Here is a 21,677-nt window from a genome sequence, read left to right on the forward strand (position 1 = left end):
CTGTCCCCAGGTGCCCATTCCCTGTCCCTTAGCTCCAGGATCCTGGAGCCCTGGCGCGCGCGCGCACTCACGGGGAGCCTGTTGGAGATGCGTGCTCCTGGGCTCCCTGTCCTGTTCCCACCTCCGTGCCCAGGGCCCACTCCCCGCGTGTCCACCACAGCGCCTGTCCAGCGGGAATTCAGCTTCGGGGCTGCCCTTGCTGACATTGTGCAGACCCACAGGCTTCCTGGGTCGCAGGCACTACCTGGGCTTCTGTGGATTCTGAGGACTGTCCTCACAAAGAACTTGACCTTAGGCAACGTACTTAACTTCCCCTGACCTCCCTTTTCTATCTCCTGAAACAGCGGTTGTTAAAAAAACTTCAGAGGGTCATGTGAGCATTAACCGAGGTCTGCTATTGAAAGCATGAGTCCCATGAATATAAGTTCATTCATTGATCAAAGACAAGAAAACTTTGTCTAATTTCACTTTTACATAAGGAGTGAGCTTTTTAACCATTCCGAGTGAACTGTTTGGCCCCTGATTTCTCCATGAGCATTCTCCGTTGCTGTTTCTTCACTTTGAGAGACTGGGATTGAAAGAAGATAAGAAATTGGCTGAAGATCACACAATTAGTAAATGTTAGAGCCAGAATAAAACCCAGTTCTGAGTGACTTGAAAGCGCATGCTTTTTGCACATTACGCTCTTATATTCCCCATTCTTCCCATCCTTTGGTCCCCAAGTGACTTTACTTTCAGTGAAGAGCCCTGGGACCTGTGACGGTTGCTTGTATAATCAGGGCCCATCATTAGTTATTGCCATATTTCTATGTAAACGGTGGTTTTTACTTCAAAGGTGTTTCTAAAACAGCTCCAGCTGGAGGGTGCTTTTTAAATTCTTCAAGGACAAGATGAATACAGACTCGAAGGAGGTTTTCCCCTTGGATGGGCAAGCTCCTGAAGTTTGGGAAGAACTTCTGACAGTGAAAGTGGAGATGGAAAGTCGTGTCCGAACACAGGAGTCCAGGCTGAAACCTAGTAATCTTCTGGGGAGGGAAATTTTCCGAAGGCGCTTTCGACAGCTGTGCTACCAGGAGACCCCTGGACCCAGGGAGGCCCTCACCCGACTCCAGGAACTCTGCCGCCAGTGGTTGAGGCCACATGTGAGCACAAAGGAGCAGATCGTGGAGCTGCTGGTGCTGGAGCAGTTCCTGACCATCCTGCCCGAGGAGCTGCAGGCCTGGGTGCGGGAGCATAGCCCAGAGAGTGGGGAAGAGGCTGTGGTTTTGCTGGAGGATCTGGAGAGAGAGCTCGATGAGCCACAACATGAGGTAGGAAGGGAGATCGGCCAGGAAAAAGTATATGTGCATGACCCTTGAATCTGTTGTTTTGTATCTCCTTGACTAACTCTAACCCTGCTTCCTGGTACTTTCCAGGAAGTCAAATCTCATGTCTTTGTTCCCAGGTCGTAGCCCACACACAGGGGCAAGAAGTCCTCTCCGAAGAAGTGCCTGTGGGGGCGCCGACTCCACTGAGCCTCCAGTCCCGGCCTCAGGAGTCCCAGCTCACCTGTGACACTGCTCAGCAGCCCCACGCTGTTGGAGAGACAGGTGAGGGACAGGATTTTACTGGTGCTGAGCAGCCCCCCACCACCAAGCAAAAACAAATAAAAAGCCCAGACCCAAGGAGCCAGGTGATCAGAAGTCCCTTTGCCAGGTAAAGCAACACTCCATGTTTCTGGTGCACAGTGTGCTCACTGTGTCCCCTTACCTCACGCTCAGGCTCCCCTGCCCAGTCCCATCCTGGAGGCTCTCTGGTCTCCTGGCACATGGCAGCTCAGGGAGGCCTGCAGGAATCACTGTGGGGAGAAGCTTTAGAGAATCGCTGTATAGACAGGATCAGATCCTGGCTTTCCCTCTGGAAGCTGCTTGTACGTGGGCAGGTCACTTAACCATTTGCTCTCAGTTCCCTCATCTCCAGAGTGGGGTTGATCATAGCATCGCCTTGGTCTGCTCGGGCACTCGTAATAGACTAGCACATACCTAGGGGCTTACATGGCAGACATTTATCTTCTCACAGTTCTGGAGGCTGATGTCCAAGATCACGGTGCCTGCAGGGCAGGCTGTTGGTGAGACCTGTCTTCCTGGCTTGGTGACGGCCACCTTCTTGTTTTGTTTCACAGGTGCCTTTCTCTGGGCATGTGTCTCTTGGGGTGGGGGAGGGGAGAAGTGAAGGAGTGAGAGAGGGAAAGAGCAGGAGGGAGAGAAAGCTCTGGTGTTTCTTTCCCTTTTAAGGACATCAATGCTGTTGGATTAGGGCCCTGAATTACCTGAATTATTTTCGTAAAAGCCCCTAGTTCTAAATACAGTCAGGGCTTCATCACATGACTGGGCAGAAGAAAGCTGACACAACTGTCAAGCAAGTGCAAACCACAGAAGGGGGTTGTAGCACTGAACGCGACCAGCCGACGGAAGGCTCTGGGCAGGCCGGCCCTCGGCCGCCCTTGCCAGTCTGGCTGGTGCTGCAGGGGAACGCCATAAGCACGCTCCGTGGCTGGCCAACTGGATGCGGGAGTCCAGTGGAACCAGCCTCTGCCGCTCCCTGGCCCAGCACGTCGTGGTAGGTGCCGTCCTGGGCACATGGGGCCAAGCCAGCTGCCTTCCCGTCTTGGCCGTCCCCACCGCAGCTTCCATCTGATTTCTCACGCCGGACATCGTCACCTCTTACTGAGGCTTGGCTGTCCAGCGGTCCGTGTGCAGTGTGCCTTCTGGTCCTGTTTTCTCGCCATCCCCGTGTGGAGCAAAGCCGTGCTTCCCTTGCTGCGCTGCCTCCTGCCTGTTTATTCCATCTGCCCTGGCGGTCATATGGTTATCCCAGATTTCTGCCATTTGGAACACATCTCTTGACTTATATTAAAAAGATATTTTTGAGTGACTTCTGTTACTCAGCAGACCTTCCTCTGGCTCCTCTGAACTCATCTGATTGAAAGTCCTTTGGTTTCTGGGTGCCTGGGTGGCTCAGTCCGTTAAGTGTCCATTCTTTATTTCTGCTCAGGTCATGATCTCAGGGCTCCATGCTCCATGGGGAGTCTGCTGGAGATTTTCTCTCCTTTTCCCTCTGACCCTTCCCACACTTGTGCCCTCTCTCTATATATAAAATAAATATGTCTTTAAAAAAAATCCTTTGGTTTCATTTTCCTCTTTCATGAACATCTTTGTAGTCTGTTCTTTTGTTTCTTCCTCATCTTCCTGTGAACTTGTGCTTTTTATTTTCCAGCCATCTTTTCCTTTCTTCAGCCTTCTGAACAGCATCTAGAACCTTACTGGGAGCCCCTTCCTTCAGGAAGCCCATCTGAGCAAGTCCTTCCTCCTGTCTGTTCATCACTCCTCCCTCCATCCAGTTATCCATTAAGCATTTCCTTTGGCCACAGGAGAGTGTCCTGAGGGCATCTACAAATCAGAGTTATCTTACAGGACTATCATTGCACATCTGTGTCTTCAGGAAAAGCCAGTTTTGCAAAGCCACACAGTGTTTGAGATCAAAAGGACTGAATCCAAGTTCCAGCTCTTCATTTTTTTTTAACTAAGCAACATGTAAGGTTACTTTGTATCACTGAATTTGAGTTCCTTTTAGAACTGCTGATGGTAAAAAAATCCAAATAATATAGCAGTTTATATAGTAGAACATGAAAGTTCTCCAAATTTTATTCCCCAGGACTAACCACTCTTGTCAAATTGCTGTGTATTTTCCAGACTTTCTCTGCATACATGCAGAGTCTGTCATGCTATGTGTTTACCTTTTATTTGTTATTCACTTCTTTCAGGAGGTGGGGTAATAACCTCAGGGGGTTTTGTGGTGTGTTAGTTTGAAAACAGTTGTGACAGTGCTTTATGAGTCACCGGAGACTGTGTAAATGGTAATAGAAGGTGAGAAGTGTCTTTGTTTTTATATTCTACGCAGTTCTCTTGTACGTTTCAAATGTAAGTGTGAAGTCAGAAGGGCGGTACTGATCCCACTCGTGGCCGTTACTTCTCTGCAGATGCATTTCTGTTTTCCAGACCTGTTGTCATCCCCCAGCCAAAAGGAGCAGGAAAACACGGTCTAGCAACAGAGGAGTCCGCAGAGGCTCCTGTTCGGGTGTGTGAGGGACAGTAGTCAGATGTGGGAGAAAGAGCTGGATGTTTTGGTAAAAAGAGGAGGGCTGGAGGCTGATCTTGGCTCTCTGGTTTGGAAGGAAGAAATCTGTTGGTGCACAGGCTCCTTGAGAGCTTCCCAGGAGTGAGCTGAAACCAGCCCCCTCCTGTGGGGGCCAGGGAGAGACCAAAGACAGCGGCAGGTGGTGGTTTTAATAAGCAAAGGAGGCTTACACGGGAGGCTCTTGTGGGTAACAGCAGTATGAGTAGCTCTCCACACCCATCCTAAAAGTTTCGGCAGAGTCCTTATCTGGCTTCAGTCTTGTGTACTATCCAGATGGTGTTGTCCTCTTGTCACTGTCAGTGGCCTTGGGATGTCTTCTGGGAGTGGGGCAGTGAGGTGGAACTCACATTCCAGGACAGAGGAGAGGGTGAGGAGCTTCCAGTGGTCGGGGTCCAGCTCACGGGTCACTTGGCAGTCATGTCTTCCTGACGGCTCCCCCCAACAGTCCTACCTGCAGAGCCCAAGACATCCCGAGGATACCTCAGGGCTGTTCCAGGGTGTTTGGACAGTTTGGGTCTATCTGTCTCCAAACTGTCCAGGTCTGCTGGGGTTGGCTGGATGATATCCAGTAGGGGCCGGTTCTGTTGGGAGTGTTTGCTGCAGGTGCCTGTCCCTGGGCCATCATTTGAGGCCATAGTAGTAGGATTGGTTTAATGCTTTCTTTTATTCGTTCAACAAATATTTATTGAAAACTGCCTGTGCCACCCATGATTCAAGGAACAAAACAGAAAGATTCTGCTATCATGGAGATTAGATTATGGCAAGGCGGAGACAAACAGGGAGGTGATGCAGGGTGTTAGAGGGTAGCAATCTGTGGCACGAGGCAGAATGGAAGCAGGGGAGGGAGACTGTGAATGCGGTGGGTGGCGAGCTGATTGCAGTAGTAGGGAGAAGTAAGGAAGTGAGAGCTGAGTGAAAACTTGAAGGAACGAGGGAGGGAGACTTGCTGTCATCTGAGCAGAGCCAGCAAAGGCCCTGTGTGGGGAACACACCTGGGGTGGTGCTGATTTCACGCTTGTCAAGTACTCCTGACACCCCTGGAATGGTGGGATTGAATACTTGTCCCATAAAGGAATGCATAAGTACAGGGGTGACTTCCCTTGGTCACTGTGAGGCTCCCTGCTTCAAAAGGGGGGAGGGCTTTTTTTTTTTTTTAAGATTTATTTACCTGTTTTTTAGAGAGAGTGTGTGGGAATGGGGGTAGGGGTAGAGGGACAGAGAGAATCTCAAGCAGACTCCATGCTGAGCCCGGAGTCTGATCCAGGGCTCTATCCCAGGACCCCAGATCATGACCTGAGCCCACTGAGCCACCAGGTGCCCCATGGTGAGGGAGTTCTAGGGAGAACTAAGTGAAGCCACCCTGGTCTTGACCTACCCCTCCCCATGAAGAGGTAGAAAGAATTCTCTCCAGGCCCAGGCCAAGTAAGGCTGGACTGAGCCACATTTTGCCAAGGAGGCCAGACTTCTTGTTACCTGGAGGAAGGTGTTACTACACTGACCCTGCTGTTTTTTAAGACTTTATTTATTTATTTGATAGAGACAGAGAGACAGCAAGAGAGGGAACACAAGCAGGGGGGAGTGGAAGAGGGAGAAGCAGGCTTCCTGTGGAGTAGGGAGCCCAATGCAGGGTTTGAAATCAAGACCCCAGGGATCACAACCTGAGCCCAAGGCAGACACTTAGGACTGAACCATCCAGGCACCCCAGCCCTGCTGTTTCTAACCTCCTCTCTGCTCTGCGATGTGGGGCCACGTAAGGTTCGGAGCCACCTGTCCTTTTGTGCACACAGTGACCGTCCCATAGACTCAGGAAACAAATGACATTTGCCTGGTCTCCTCTTTTTCAGATGCAATGACCAAGGCTGAGGACAGAGAGCTGGTGTTGAGAAAAGACTGTCCTAAGACAGTGGCGTCCCATGGGGAAATATTTTACGGACAGACTTTGGAGGAATCCCCCCGGGATCCCCAACATGGAGAACCCGGTGACCCTGCGGGTTGGGAAGCGGGGCGCTGGGGCGGCCTCCAAGAGGAGCGACGGCACAAGTGTGACGCGTGTGGGAAGAGCTTTGCCCAGAGCGCAGGCCTTGTGCGCCATCGGAGGATCCACACCGGGGAGAGGCCGTACGAGTGTAAGGAGTGTGGGAAGACCTTCAGTCGGAGCTCGGGTCTCTTCAACCACCGAGGGATCCACAACGTACAGAAGCGGTACCGCTGCTCGGAGTGCGGCAAGGCCTTCAGCCAGAGCGCGGGTCTCATCCAGCACCAGCGGACCCACAGGGCAGAGAGGCCCCATCAGTGCGGCCAGTGCGGGAAGAGCTACGGTCGGCGCTCGTTCCTCATCGAGCACCAGAGGAGCCACACGGGCGAGCGGCCTCACCGGTGCACCCAGTGCGGGAAGAGCTTCAACCGCCGCTGCAACCTCAGCCGCCATCACAAGACGCACGCGGCGGCCGCGCGGGTCTAGTCGTCGCTGGCGGCGGGCCTTCCCGATCGCGGGCCACGTTCGCGTGCCGCTGCGTTTCCAGCAAGTACTGGCCTGCGGGCTGCGCACACCCGAAGAGGGAGGTGCGGTGTCTGGAGCTGCTGCTTTCCCTCGGGCTCCTTCACCCGCTCCCGGGCCGCCCTGCCCGCACCGCCCCATAGGTCCCGGCTTCGAGAGCGCGGCCGCACCTTCCCGGGCGCGTGCTAAGTCGCGCGGCCGGGCCGCAGGCCTGAGGGTCTGTGTGGGTCGGAGCTCCTGGCGAGCGCACAGAGCCCTGCTGATGGGCTACCGTAAACCGGCCCGCGGCGTCCCCGTCACCTGCGCGGCCTGTCTCCGCCCGCGCGGGTCGCCGTTGCTTCCGGTTCCGGGAGCGCCGCCCGCGGGGAAGCGGCACCGTCCTCGTCCCGCGGGCCGGCGAGGGAGACGCGGGGACTCGCCTTGGCGCCTGGACTTCTGTCTTGGAACCGTGGGAGCTCACGGAAGACCGAGTTTCCATGCGCTCTCCATGCCGCACCCGCGTGTTCCGCTAGAGCCTGCCTCGGGCTTCACTCCCCGGCGTTTACGGTGCCGCCCGGCTTCCCAGGGTCGCCCGGCTGTGTCCGCGGAGCGCGGTCACCCGACAGGCCCTCTGCTTGCCCCTCACGTCCGCGCCTTGCAGGCCGTCTGTGTCCCGAGTCCAAGGCCGCCCGCGGAGTTGGGTCACCAGCCACATAAGGTGCTTGTGCTTTATTTATTTATTTATTTTCTAAAATGTTTTATTTGACCTGAGCCCAAGGCAGCTGCTTAACCGATTGAGCCACCCAGGTTCCCAACACCCCTTCTTGAACCGAGTCCGCCTCTCCTTTTCCTCCTTTCTCTACTGAGTGGTGGCCCAGGAAGTCGTCACTCCTGGTGGCCAGGGGAGGGGAGCGCTGGCTGGGCGTGGGGCAGGGCGCAGGAGCACGGACAGCTCTCATCGTACTCCAAGAGGTGACATTATTACTAAATTTGAATGTGATCTATAACAAGGCAAAAGGAGGGTTGGACAGCAGTGAGAGACTGCCTAAGTTAAAATGCTTGTGGGACTTTTTCTTTTACCTCCATTAAAAAAAAAAAGTATATTATACACTGCTGTCATGTGGGCTTTAGAAATAAATTAATACTTGCATCAGAGCAAGAGAGAAAAAAGTAAGTTAATATTAAAAAATGAAGATGTGTCCTGAGTAGAATTCGCTGAACTGAGCATTTAGTTCACATGTAACATAAATTTGCCCTGCAACAGTCTTTTTACCAAATTGGTGTAGGAGTTCTCCCCTCCCAGCGTCTCCCCAACACACACTGAAGACCCATCCCCCTGCCCCCGGGGACCTGGTGGGCTGGTGCTGGCCAGGCAGGAGGCTCACATGGCAGCCAGGTATCCACAGTCCTGGAGACTCGGAGGTATGCTTCAGGGCACCAGCTCAGGCTTAGGTGACTGCACCTTCCTTTGTGCTCACAGCACCTCTCTTGTGTGCCTGGGGGAGGGAGGGGGAGAGAGAGAGACGGACAGACAAACTGAGGCTCAGAGACAGAGAGAGGCAGACAGACAAAGAGAGCAAGCTTCTTAAAAGGGCACTAATCGCACCCTTATGACCTCATCTGACCCTAATTACCTCCCAAAGTCCCCATGTCCAAATACCATCACATTGTGGAGTTAATTTTAACGTATGTCTGTAAGAGGGGGCACACAAATATTCAGTCCATAACACAGCCCCACCGCCTCCAGTGGCTGCTCTCAACACATCACGTTTCTTAGCTCTGCCTGAGAACTACACATACCTGTATATCTATATAATCCTGTTACTGTGAATAAGGAGTTTTATATCTTCGTTTGCTGTTTTCTCTAATTGTGATGCACGAGCCAGTGTCTCCAGCACAGTGTGGAACAGGAGTCATACTATTAGTCATCCTTATCTTATTCCTAATTTTGAATGGATGTATCTAATGATTTGGCAAAAAATAATATTTTCTTTGTGTTTCTGATAAATATTCTCATAACATTAAGAATATTCCCTCCTCAACAAAAAAGAATATTCCCTCCTCATTTGTAAGAATTCTTTATCATGAAAAATTTCTTTTAGAGAATATTAGCCTAGTGTTTCTTTCCCATCCTCTACTTCTATTTTTTTATTTTTTTAAGATTTTGTTTATTTATTTGTCAGAGAGAGAGAGCACGAGCAGGCAGAGTGGCAGGCAGAGGCAGAGAGAGAAGCAGACTCCTCGCTGAGCAAGGAGCCAGATGCGGGACTCAATCCCAGGTCCCTGGGATCATGACCTGAGTTGAAGGTAGCCGCTTAACCAACTGAGCCACCCAGGCATCCCCCATCCTCTATTTTTAAATAAAATTATTTCCTTTTTGGAAATAATAAAATCTGAAATTTTGTTCAGAATTGGGTTATAATCCTTGGTATGATTCTTCACATACACTCATCATTGATCCATTAATACCATGCTTTTATTAATTTGATAGGTAGTTAGGTAGTTAATTCAGTACCTAGCACTCATTAATGTGTCATTATTAACACAAACAAAAGATCTTGAAAAACACCTGTATGGCCAGTCACTCAGCATCCCTCATCTTTGTCACCCAAATATCCCAGTTAAAGGACATTATCTTGAATCCTGATTTTATAATTTCTTGCTTTGCAATTTATATACTTTTATTGCACAGATTTGCATTCCTAAGAACTAGAATTTTTAATTGATTTTAATGACTTTATAAAATTTCCTTTTTTAAAAAAAGATTTTATTTATTTATTTGGCAGAGAGAGACACAGCAAGAGAGGGAACATAAGCAGGGGGAGTGGGAGAGGCAAAAGCAGGCTCCCCACTGAGCAGGGAGCCGGGAACCTGATGCAGGGCCTGATACCAGGACCCTGGATCATGACCTGAGTTGAAAGCAGATGCTTAACAACTGAGCCACCCAGGTGCCCCAACTCTTTATAAAATTTCTTATGTTTAATATTGTCTTTTAACTCATCAATTTAATCCAGTTGTGTTTATTATGATTATCAGTTTATTGCTACCACCCAATTTTGCCTTTCCTTTTTCCATGATCTTTCTTTAATTTTTTCTCTGTTCTGTTTTATGTTGGTTAATTTATATTTTCTTCTCTTTCTCCCATTTACATGTTTGAAAATTATATATTTTTGGTCTTTCTTTTTAGTGGTGACACATAAAATTTCAGTATGCCCACCTGATTTATGAGGTTATGAAACTAATCTCTGTGTGTGCCCTTCTGTGTGATATTGCACAAAACCTGAATGCCTCCCAGGAGCTGCAACTGTTGACTAGTATGTTAGTTACACTTGACCTCAAGTTGACCTTGTCATTACAATTATTATTACTGGGTTTTTATAATCAGTGACTAATTAGATTTTCACATTATGTGTTCTAACGCATTGGTTTTACTCACTGAGGCTTTCTTGAAGATTTGGCAATGGCGAGTTCCCTTGGGCTTTGTGTGAACATGTTTTCATTTACTCTCTCCCTTGAGTGTTGGTTTCCATGTATTTGCAGTGAAAGAGCCCTCCTGAACTGTCTGCTTGGAGCACTGACAGTACTGTTCTTTCGACACTTTGAAGTGCTTCTTCCAACTTGAGATTTAGGTCTTCCATCAATTCCTGCAATTCTCAGTCAGCCTCTCCCCCAGAGTTCTCTTGGCTCTCCTGTTACTCGTGGGGATTGGGCTCTCTCACGCTGTCGGCCGGGTCTCTTACTCCCATTGTGTTTTGCTGATTGTCATCTCTCTCTGATCTATGTCTTCAGATCAGCCTTACAGTTTACTTATTCTCCATGAACCATATTTAGTATGTTGTTTATTTCACGTAGATTTTCGTCTCAATGCCTATATATTTCATCTCCTGATGTTTTATTTGATTTTTTCAAATCAGTCTACTTTTCTCACTTTATATCCTATTTTTCCATTTATGGCTTCTAGGGGTCTAAAAAATAGTTAAATGTTCTAAATGCATCTTACCATTTCCTTCAGATCATTATGTATCTGAAGCTCTTAGTGAGCCAACTCTGCTGCTCATTTCTGCAGACTTTTTCCAGGGTAAATGCTTACTCCTGTGGTCCGTTATTTTCTGCCACTGCTCATTCTCAAGACAGATTATTTTGTTTATCTGTGGAAGTGCCCTGTGTTCTAGGGCTTGGAAGTGTCACTATGGGGTTGTTCTTTTTTTTTTTTTTATGATTTTGTTTATTTATTTATTTGAGAGAGAGAGAGAATGAGCAAGGGGAGGGGAGAGACAGAGGGAGAGGGAGAAGCAGAACCCCCATGGAGCAGGGAGCCTGATGGGGGCTTGATCCCAGGACCCCAAGATCATGATCTGAGCCGTGAGCCAAAGGCAGAGGCTTTACAAACTGAGCCACCCAGGTGCCCCATTTGTTGTGGTTTTAACATATATCTACAAATTCCCTTACATTCCTGCCTTCCTAATGCAGAGTCTAATTCCATTCTCCTTGAGTGTCAGCTGAATTTATCCTCTCGTTCAGAGATTCCTTCCTCATCTGTGCCCAGTTTTCTATGGAGCCTATTAAAGGCACTCTTCAGTTTTATTACAGCGCTTTTCATGTCTAGTGCTGCTTTTTTGGTTCTTTCCTAAGATTTCCATCTGTCTGCTGACATTGCCAGTGCACCTTCTTGCACACTGTCTGCTTTCTCTGTTAGAGCCCTGAGCATATTTTTCACAGTTATTTTAAATTCATGGTCTGATAATTTCAGCATTCCTTCCATGTGTCATTCTGATGCTTGTGCCATGTTTTCAAATTGTGTTTTTTACCTTTTGTTATGTCTTGTCTTTTTTTTCTTGAGAGCCAGACACGATGTACTAAGTAGAAGGAAGTGCTTTAAAATAACCTTTAGCAATGTGGTGGCAAGGTGTGGGAAGCGGTCTATTATTATTTTATATTATTATTATTAACTAATTTATTTATTTGTCTTAGCACGTGCATAGGCAGGGTGGGGGAGAGTTGGGGGGAGGGGCAGAGAGAATCCCAAGCAGACTCTACAGCCAGCACAGAGCCTAAGTTGGAGCTCAGTTCCATAACCCTGAGAGCATGACCTGAGCCGAATCAAGAGTCGGCCACTTAACCAACTGAGCCACCCAGGTGCCCCAAAACTATTCTCTTACTAAAAACAAGACAGGGATGCCTGGGTGGCTCAGTTGTTTAAGCATCTCCCTTAGGCTCTGGTCATGATTTCAGGGTCCTGGGATTAAGCCCCGTGTGGGTCTCCCTACACAGCAGAGAATCTGCATCTCCCTCTACCTGCTCCTCCCCCTGCTTGTGCTTTCTCTCTCAAATAAATAAATAAAATCTTTAAAAAAACAAAAACGATAAGACAGCTGGCCCCAGATGCAGTCACCTATGCTAAGCCTCAAATCATCAGACTGAGATGTAACTTAAATACCATTTTGGCTCTCCTCGAACTGGAATCATAAGTAAACCAGTTGATCAGGAATCAGCTGGTCAGGGCTAGTTAGGGAATGTGCCTGGTAGGTGCCTGTCGCCGCTACAGGAACATGTCCCGGGAATGACCAACCCGCATTTTCTGCCCAGAGTAGCTTCCTTGTCCCCAGACCCTCTGCATTTAATATTCCGGTTTGCATGGCTCCTCTCCCTCTGATATACGGGGTGCTGCCTGATTCAGGAATTGCTGAATAAAGCCAGTAAGATCTTTAAAATTTACTCAGTTGAATTTTGCTCTCAGTGAACCTTTGTGTCTGGACTGAACTTCACAAGTGTTCCTTAGTGTCCTCTTGTCTTCAGTGGGACGTGGTGGCTGTGACCCATGATTCCCTTCTCTCACAAGGAAGGCTAGAGCGGGCCGAATTGGGGATTTGTCTTCCCCCAGGTCAGGGAGGATCTGATGGCCTAATCTGATCAGCAGGTTAGGCTTGGGTTACCTAGTCTCCCCTGAAAGCAGTCTCTATTAAAAAGAACAGGATGCTCTGGCATAGCTAAAAATGGTTCCCTTTCCTCTCCTCCAGCTGGAAGCACAAGGGCGTTTTTCTCTGCTGTTTCCTGTGGAAACCTGGTCAAGCTCCTAGAGGTAAAACTCACAGTATTGAGGGGGCCGCCCTGTGACTGGAGCTCCCTGGAGTTTTTTTAAACTCTCAGACTTGCCCACACGGAGCCTCCGGCTATGCCTCCATTCGTGTTCGGGCTTTCCTGCCCTCGCTTGGTGGTGCACAGTCACTACTCTTGAGCGTCTGCTTCCCACACCTTCCCTCCCTGGATTCATCGGTCTCTCCAGTCGTGGGTCCGCTGTTTGCCATGTCCTCCCCTCTCTCCTGCATGCAGAAGAGTTACTGATTTCTCGGTGTTGGGGACAGACTGGTAACTTGCACGCTCCTCACACGCAGAACCGGGAATCTGACACCGTGTGAGCTGTCACTTCTCCCAGCCAGACTGGGAGTGGGGTGTGACACACGAGGCTAGATCGTAGATCATGGAAGAACGGGGCGTCCAGCTGCCTCACAGGTCGTTCCCGGAGAGAAGCGAGCTGCCATGCCATCGCACTCAGTGAGCCCCGGGGGGGGCAGCCCCCGAAAGAACTGAGGCCTCCCACAGGCCGGCCATGCTAGCGAACCCTGTTGGAAGGAGGTCCTCCGGCCCTGGTCCAGGACAACAGCAGCCTGGGCTGAGCCTTGACTGGAACCTCGTGGAAGACCCTAGGCTAGAATTACCTACTTTCTGTATTCCTGAGTTCCTGAGCTACGGGAATTGTGAAAGATAATAAATATCATTTCAAGCCACTGAGTTTTGAAGTAGTATGTTACACAGAAATAGGTGGGGACACCTTGGCTCAGTCGGTAAGCGTCTGCTTTCGGATCAGGTCATGATCCTGGGGTCTTGGGATCGACTCCCACATTGGGCTTCCTGCTCAGCAGGGAGTCTGCTTCTCCCTCTCTCTGCCCTTCCCCACCACTCCTGCTTTCTCTCTCTCTCAAATAAATATAAGATCTTTAAGAAAGAGAAATAGCTAGCTCAGTACACCGCCTTACTGGTGGCCTGTGTCTAGGCACAGGATCTCTGAAGGTTTCTTTAGTGCCATTTCACAACCTTGCACAATACCTGCAGGTTCCCTCCTCACTTCTGGTGCTAGGGAATTTCCTGTTCTTTCTTTGGAGCTCAGCTGTTAAATTTTCATTTGTTATACTTTATTATTTACTTGTACCAGTTGGCCATGCTAACATATGATTTTCTGTAAAATTACAAATTACTAAAATTAACTTCAGAAAGCTCAGAAAATTTAAAGAGACTACATATTTCTTAGAATCAGGTTTGATTAACTATGATAAAACAGTCCAAGTAATAGTGGCTTAAATAAAACTTCATTTTTCTTTTTTATAAAAGAAGTATAGGGACAGATATGGCAGTTCCATTGTGTCATATAGGGAGATACACACACACACACACACACACACACTTTGTTTCCAGGGCTATAGTCTTATACGTTTCTGTTAAACCGCTGTGGTGTCTGCTGACATTTCTCAAGATCAACTTAAGATCCAGTGAGGCTGCTAGATCTCCAGCAGTCACATCTACAGTATAAGAGTAAAGGGGTAAGAAAAGCAGAATGAAAGAATTCTAGTACTAGCTGAGCCAACTTCCTGTAGGCCCTTTGCTGAGAGCCCCACAGCACTTCCACATGTGCCCCATTGACTGGAACGTAGTCTCAAGGCCACGGCGAGCTGCTTGGGAGGCTGCAAAACATTGTCCTGTATTCCAGTTAGAATCAGGATTATAGCTCTGAAGAGGAAAAGGAAAATGGATGTTGGGTGGACAGTGAGAAATCTCTGCTACAGATGGAGAAGAAACAGAAAAATTGTCAAAGTTCTAGTCCTAAGACAGCACCAGGTTCATTGAATTTCACAGTAAAACCTATAAAAACTTTTCTGGAGCATAGAGAAAAAAGGAAATTATTCCAAGTAGGGTTTTCCCCCCTAGTTTTGTTGAGAAATAATTGACATACATCACTGTATACATTTAAGCCAAGTTCTTTTATAAAGTAAATATTACATCAATATTAAGACCTGTCAAAACTAGCATAGAAAAAACTAACCATCAAATTTACTTATAAATATTAATTCAAAAATCTCACATAAATACTCGCCCAAAAGTTCCATAGCACTTAGCACATAGCACAGGAAGGATGGACTATGACTGATGAACATTTAATACCCATTATTAAGCTAGGAATGAATAATTAAAAATTAAATCTTAAAAATAACTTCTGAATTGGCAGCATGAGGAGCTCCTTGGACCCACTCAGAGTGAAACAGTCATAACTGGTGAACACTACCACTTACAAGCTCTGGAAATTGTCTTAAGAGCAAACAGCAAATAAGGAAACATTTGTTCAAGAAAATCTACTAAATTTTGGTACGAACACAATCTGTAGCACTTGTGCCATGAGCTACTTCCTGTCCTATCCGCATCCACACTGAATCAGCATGAGGGAAGCTCCAGTCTGGGTGGGTATGTCCAACAAGATGGGGCTCCCAGTTCCCCAGGCTCAAGCAAAGCCTAAGGTACCCCCCAAAAGGCACAAGGCACCAACATTTTTTAAATCCCTCCAAAGCTCTCTTTTTCAGAGACTAAATTCCGGGCAAGAATGACCAGGAAGTCAAGAGCTCCTCCCTGCACCCAGCCCCTGCTCACAGGGCAGAGGCTCCACTTCGGAGATGGCCAGCTAAGAAAACTGAGCCCCAAAAGCCCTCACCCAAGCTCACTCATAGGTCAGAGGTTCTGTGCTGGGAAGACTAGAGGCTACTGCTCGGCCCAGAACCGTAATCATAATGCGGAAGTGTCACTGAGAGAAGTAGGTAACTGTCCCTGTCCTCAGCTCTGGAGCAGTGACCCATATTTCGCCCTGGTGAAGGGGTGGTCTAAGAGCAGAGTGCTTTGAGGCTCTCCCCAATGGAACTGGCTATACCTGGAACAGATTATGGGAAAGATCAAGCCTAAAGTTACTCTGAAACAGTGCAGGCAATTTAAAGGAAGCTAATGACTCCGTGAAAGCTGAGTAACAAATCTTGGGCTGGCTAGTTTACCAAGGAGAGCCAGGGAAAAAGACAAGAAGAGTCTTCCTGGGGTCAGAAAGAAACCTCTACATATTGCCCCCCAAAACTATCCTTGCAGAGGGATTTAAATTTAATTGTATCATACTTGAATATTGTATGGCATAAGGTATTGTTGAAAACAGTAGAGAAATCATCCACCGATTAATGATGCCTAACTGCTGGATGTGATACTTACAGAGACAGGTTCCTAAGCAAAGGGCCTGGGGAGAGAGCCGTTCTAAACCATGCTCTTACCGTATCCCAGTATGTATATTTACACCATAATTTCTTACCTTCTTATCCATCCATGAACACTTAGCTTGTTTCCATATCTTGCTATCGTAAATAATGCTGCGGTGAATGTGAAGTGCATATATCTTTTTGAGTAGTGTTTTGTTTTTGTTTTTGTTTGTTGTTTGTTTTGTTGGTGGTGGTTGTTTTGATAAATAGAAGTGGAATTGTTGCATCATAGGGTAGTTCCATTTTAATTTTTTGAGGAACCTCCATACTGTTTCCGTGGCTGCACCAAATTTACATTCCCACACACTGTGCACGAGGATTCCCTTTTCTCCACATCCTTGCCAACATTTGTTATATCTTGTGTCTTTTTTGATAATATCCATTCTAACAGGTGTGAGGGGATATCCTGTTATGGTTTTGATTTGCATTTCCCTGATAATTAATAATGTGAGCATCTTTTCATGTGTCTGTTGGCCATCTGTAAGTCTCCTTTGGAAAAATGTCTATTTGGATCTTTTGCCCATTTTTTAGTAGTTGGATTGTTCGTTTTGTTTGTTTTGTTTTGCTATCGAGTAGTATGAATTCTTTATGTATTTCAGATATTAGACATTTATCAGATAATGTGATTTGCAAATATATCTTCCCATTCCATAGGTTGCCTTTTCATTTTGTTAATGGTTTCCTTTGGTGTGCAGCTTTTTAGTTTGATGCAAATCCACTTGTTTACTTTGGCTTTTGTTTTTGGTGTCAGATTCAAAAAATCACTGCCAAGACCTACACCAAAGAGCTTACTGCCTATGTTTTCTTTTAGGAGTTTTGTTTCAGGTCCTACATTCAAGTCTAGTCCATTTTGAGTTGACTTTTGTAGGTGGCAAAAGATAGTGGTCCAGATTCATTATTTTGCATGTGACTGTCCAATTTTCCCAACACCATTTATCTAAGAGACTGTCCTTTTCCCATTGTATATTCTTGGCTCCTTTGTCATAAATTAATTGACCATATATGGGTAGGCTTATTTCTGGGCTGTCTATATTGTTTCATTCATCTATGTGCCTGTTGTTATGCCAATGCCATACTCTTAATTATAATAATTGTGTAATATAGTTCGAAATCAGGGAACATGATAACTCCAGCTTTGTTCTTAATTTTAAAACTGCTTTGGCTACTCAGGGTCTTTTATGGTTCCATACAAATTTTTTTAAATTGTTTGTTCTATTTCTGTGAAAAATGCCATTAGAATTACATTTTTTTATCTAAATAAGGAGAATTCTTTCAGATTAAAAAAACCCTATATTTGAAAGGACAAACATTAGGCACTGATCCTGAGGGAAAGAGCAAAGGGCGAATGTGCCACCATGGCATGCTGAATCCATGATTGCATTTCCCATCCAAGGCAAAAGCTTCCCAAATCTTTGGAATTTTAATAGGAATTTCATTGAATCTGTAGATTGCTTCAGGTAGTATGGACATTTTAACAATATTAATCCTTCCAGTTCATGAACATTGACTGTCTTTCCATTTATTTGTCTTCCTTTTCTTTCATTAATGTTCTTATAATTTTCAATATATGGATCTGTTACCTCCTTAGTTAAATTTATTTCTGGGCATGTAAATCTTTTTGGTGTAATTGTAAGTGGGATTATTTTCTTATTTTCTCTGATAATTCATTATTAGTATATAGGAACAACAAATTTTTGTGTATTGATGTTGTATCCTATAACTTTACGGAATTTATTTAGTGGCTCAAACTGTGTATGTGTCTAGAATATTCTTTTCAAAAGATTTTATTTATTTATTTGTCTAAGAGATAGCACAAGCAGGGGGAGCAGCAGGCAGGAGGAGAAGCAGGCTCCCTGCCAAGCGAGGAGCCCAATGCAGGACTTGGTCCCAGGACCCTGGGATCATGACCTGAGTCAAAGGCAGATGCTTAACTAACTGAGCCACCCAGGAATTCCACATTTTCTACATATAATATCATGTCATCTGCAAATATGACAGTTTCACTTCTTCCTTTCCAATTTGGGTACCTTTTTATTTCTTTTTCTTGCCTAATTGCTCTGGCTAGAACTTTCAATACTTTGTTGAATAAAAGTGGTGAGTGGGCAGCTGTCTGTTCCTGATCTTAGAGGGAAAGTTTTCAGCTTTTCACTTTTGATGTTAGCTGTGGGCTTGTCATATATGGCCTTCATTATGTTATATTCCTTCTATACCCACCTTGTTGAGAGTTTTTATCATAAATGATGTTAAATTTTGTCAAATGCTTTTTCTTCATCGATTGAGATGATATACAATCTTTCTCCTTCATTTTGTGAATGTGGTGTATCACATTGACTGATTTGCGGAAGTCGAACCATCCTGGCATCCCTGTAATAAATGCCACTTGATCATGTGTATGATTATTTTACTGTATTGTTGAGTGTTGCTAATATTTTGAGGATTTTTGCCTCTATATTCAATAGGACTATTGGCCTGTAATTTTCTTTTCTTGTGTCATCCTTGTCTGATTTTGATACCAGGGTAATGATGGCCTCATAAAAGGAGTGTGAAATTCCTTCCTCTTCTCTTTTTTATAAAAATTTGAAAAAGATCAATATTCTTTGAATATTTGGTAGAATTCTCTAGTGAAGCTGTCTAGTCTTGGGACTTTTTTGTTGCTGTTTGGACATTTTGCTTATTGATTAAATCTCCTTCCTAGTTAACTGTTTTGTTCAGACTTTCTATTTCATCATGATTCAGTCTTGGTAGGTTGTATGTTTCTAGGAATTTACCTATTTCTTCTAGGTTGTCCAAGCTATTGGCCTATAATTGTTCATTGTAGTCTCTTATGATCTCTGGTATTTCTGTGGTATCAGTTCTATCATCTCTTTCCTTTCTGATTTTTTATTCAAGTCCTCTTTTTTTCTTGGTGATTCTAGCTAGAGGTTTGTTAATTTTTTCCTTTCAAAGAACCAGTTTTTAGTTTCATTAATCTTTTCTTTTTAGTCTCTATTTCATTTATTTCTGCCATAATCTCATTTTCTTCCTTCTGCTAACTTTGGCCTTCATTTGTTCTTCTTTTTCTAGTTTCTTAATGTGTAGATTGAGACTTCTTCTTTTTCAAGATAGACATTTATCACTATGAACTTCTTACAACTGCTTTTGCTGCATCCCATATGGTATATTACATTCCCATTTTCATTTGTCTCAAGGTATTTTTTTGATATCTCCTTTGGCCTATTAGTTGTTCAGTAGCATGTTATTTAATCTCCACATATTTGTGAATTTTTAAGTTTTCTTTGTGTAATTAATTTCATACCAGTGTGGTTAGAAGACACTCACATGATTCAGTAATTTTGAATTTATTAAGACTTGTTTTGTGACATGATATGATGAGCACTGGGTGTTATACACAAATAATGAATCATTGAACTAAAGATGGCACCTGCGTGGCTCAGTGGGTTAAAGCCATCTGCCTTCGGCTCAGGTCATGATCCCAGGGTGTTGGGATCAAGGCCGACATCAGGCTCTCTACTCAGCAGGGAGCTGGTTTCCCTCCTCTCTCTCTGCCTGCCTCTCTGCCTACTTGTGATCTCTCTCTGTCAAATAGATAAAATCTTTAAAAAAAAACTAAAGATGTACTATGCGTTGGCTAATTTAATTTTTAATTAAAAAAAAAAGACTTGTTTTGTAACATAACATATGATGTATCTTGGGAAATGTTCCATGTACTCCTGAGGAAAATGTGTATTCTGTTGCCTTAGGCTGGAATGTTCTATAAATATCTGTTGTCTATCTGGTCTCATATATCATGTAAGGCCAATGTTTCCTTATTTTCTGTCTGGATAATCTATCCATCAATGGAAGGCCCTACTACGGTTGTATTGCTGTCTATTTCTCTTTTTATTCCTTTTTTAAAAATTTATTTAAATTTTGGTTAACATATAGTGCAATATTGGTTTCTGGTTAGTTCTCCTTTTATTTGTTTAATATTTGCTTTATATTACTTAAGTGCTCCTAAGTTGGGTGCATAAATATTTACAAATGTTATATCTTCTTGTTGGAGTGACCCCTTTATCATTATGTCATGCCCTTCTTTGTCTCTTATTAGTCTTTGTTTTAAAGTCAATTTCATCTGATTAAAGTATAGCTACTCCAGCTTTCTTTTGGTTTCCATTTGCATGGAGTATCTTTTCTATCCCTTACTTTCAGTCTTGTGTGTCCTCATATCTATAATGACTCTTTTGTAGGCAGCATATAGATAGGTCTTGTCTTTTTATCCATTCAGCCACTCTTTTATTGGAGAATTAAGTCCATTTATATTTAAGGTAATTATTGATAGGTAACTGCTTATCGAAATTGTTGTCTGGCTGTTTTTGCAGTTCCTCTCTGTTCCCTTCTTCTCTTGCAGTCACAAAAACTGGGGCACCAGACTGGGTATGAGCTCCTTTTGGGGGTGACACCAAATATTACAGTCCCATGAGACCAGGAATGTAAGTTCCCCTGGCCTCCAGAGCCAGATGATCCAGAGGCATCCCCGGGTTGACAGCCACAAAAATGGAACACCAGAGGTACGTAAAAGCTCGTTTCTGAGATATGCTGGTGCTCTGGAGCATGGTAAAGAGAGACTGCAAAGATGATACCTGCCAATTTACTCTTTGGAATGTTCCAGCAGGCTCCTACATATATATTCAGTTAGATTTGCTCCTCGGGCCAATGTTTTAATAGAAGGTCAGCCTCCTTCACCTTCAATCTAAGTGCTATCAGCTGCCTCTGAGCCCTGTAAGAGCGGCTTCTCAGATCACTTCAGTCTTGTGGGTCTTGGGACACAGGTCCCGTTGGTTTTCAGGCATATGTTTCAGGGAGCTGTCTCTCAAGTTTGTGTCTTAAAAGTTGGTATACCTGATGTGGGTTTGAACACATTGCTCCACAGGGAGAAGCTCCAGGTTTGAGTTCTGTTCCAGCTGTGCCAGGGGTGGGCTTTATTGGGAAATTGTGTTTCAACTCTTTTACACGCTTCAATGTGGTTTTCTTCTTGGTTGCCAGGTGTGTAGCTGTCACTCAGTCATCCTTTGTTTTTTTAAGAAGAGATTGTTCCATTCATTGTAGCTTGACTCAGTAGGTCTGTGGGAGGAGGCAAGTTCAGGGTCTCCTATGGTGCCACTTTGAACTAGAACTTCCCAGCACTTGTTTGTGTAAGTGGTCCTCTCAATCCTGTGGGTAATCTGTCCCCCTCTTTTTCTTTCTAAAGGAGAAAACAAAGTGTTTCATAGGGTTACCTACTTCACCAAAATTAAGAATATATCTAGGAGATCTAGTCCTCAAAATCTCCTTTCCTAGTAACTCTTCATTCTACCCAAGTGGAAAAAATGTTGTAACCAGCTACTTAGTCATGCAAAGGGAGAAAACATAAAATGGAGGATTTCTGCTCTGCAGCAGTTGGAGAAATGAAATAGAATGCCTGACTAATCAACATTAAAATTCAAAAAACAATTTTAAACAGCACAAAAAGTGGCATTTTATTCTACTTTAAATACTGGTCATATCTTTAAAAAAAATTTTTTTAAAGATTTTATTTATTTGACAGAGAGCACAAGTAGGCAGAGCAGCAGGCAGAGGGAGAGGGAGAAGCAGGCTCTCTCTCCACTGAGCCAGGAGCCCAATGCGGGGCTCGATCTCAGGGCCCTGGGACCATGACCTGAGCTGAACCCCTC

General features: G+C 45.3%; 1 protein-coding gene and 1 long non-coding RNA gene across 2 annotated transcripts; both read left to right on the forward strand.

Moving 5' to 3' along the window:
* Positions 1-832: 832 nt before the first annotated feature.
* On the forward strand, positions 833-6,829 carry ZSCAN9 (zinc finger and SCAN domain containing 9). The gene is made up of 3 exons (XM_032847822.1): positions 833-1,310; positions 1,445-1,589; positions 6,021-6,829. Exons 1-3 carry the CDS (start codon positions 891-893, stop codon positions 6,635-6,637), a joined length of 1,182 nt encoding a protein of 393 aa, XP_032703713.1. The 5' UTR covers positions 833-890; the 3' UTR covers positions 6,638-6,829.
* Positions 6,830-7,275: 446 nt separating this feature from the next.
* Positions 7,276-20,485, forward strand: LOC116861274. The gene is made up of 3 exons (XR_004381457.1): positions 7,276-7,370; positions 12,670-12,731; positions 20,375-20,485. It is a non-coding gene; the product is annotated as an uncharacterized LOC116861274 (long non-coding RNA).
* Positions 20,486-21,677: the final 1,192 nt, after the last annotated feature.

Source organism: Lontra canadensis, unplaced genomic scaffold (genome assembly GCF_010015895.1).
Source record: "Lontra canadensis isolate GAN:19392208 unplaced genomic scaffold, GSC_riverotter_1.0 scaffold194, whole genome shotgun sequence".
NCBI classification, from domain to species: Eukaryota; Metazoa; Chordata; class Mammalia; order Carnivora; family Mustelidae; genus Lontra; species Lontra canadensis.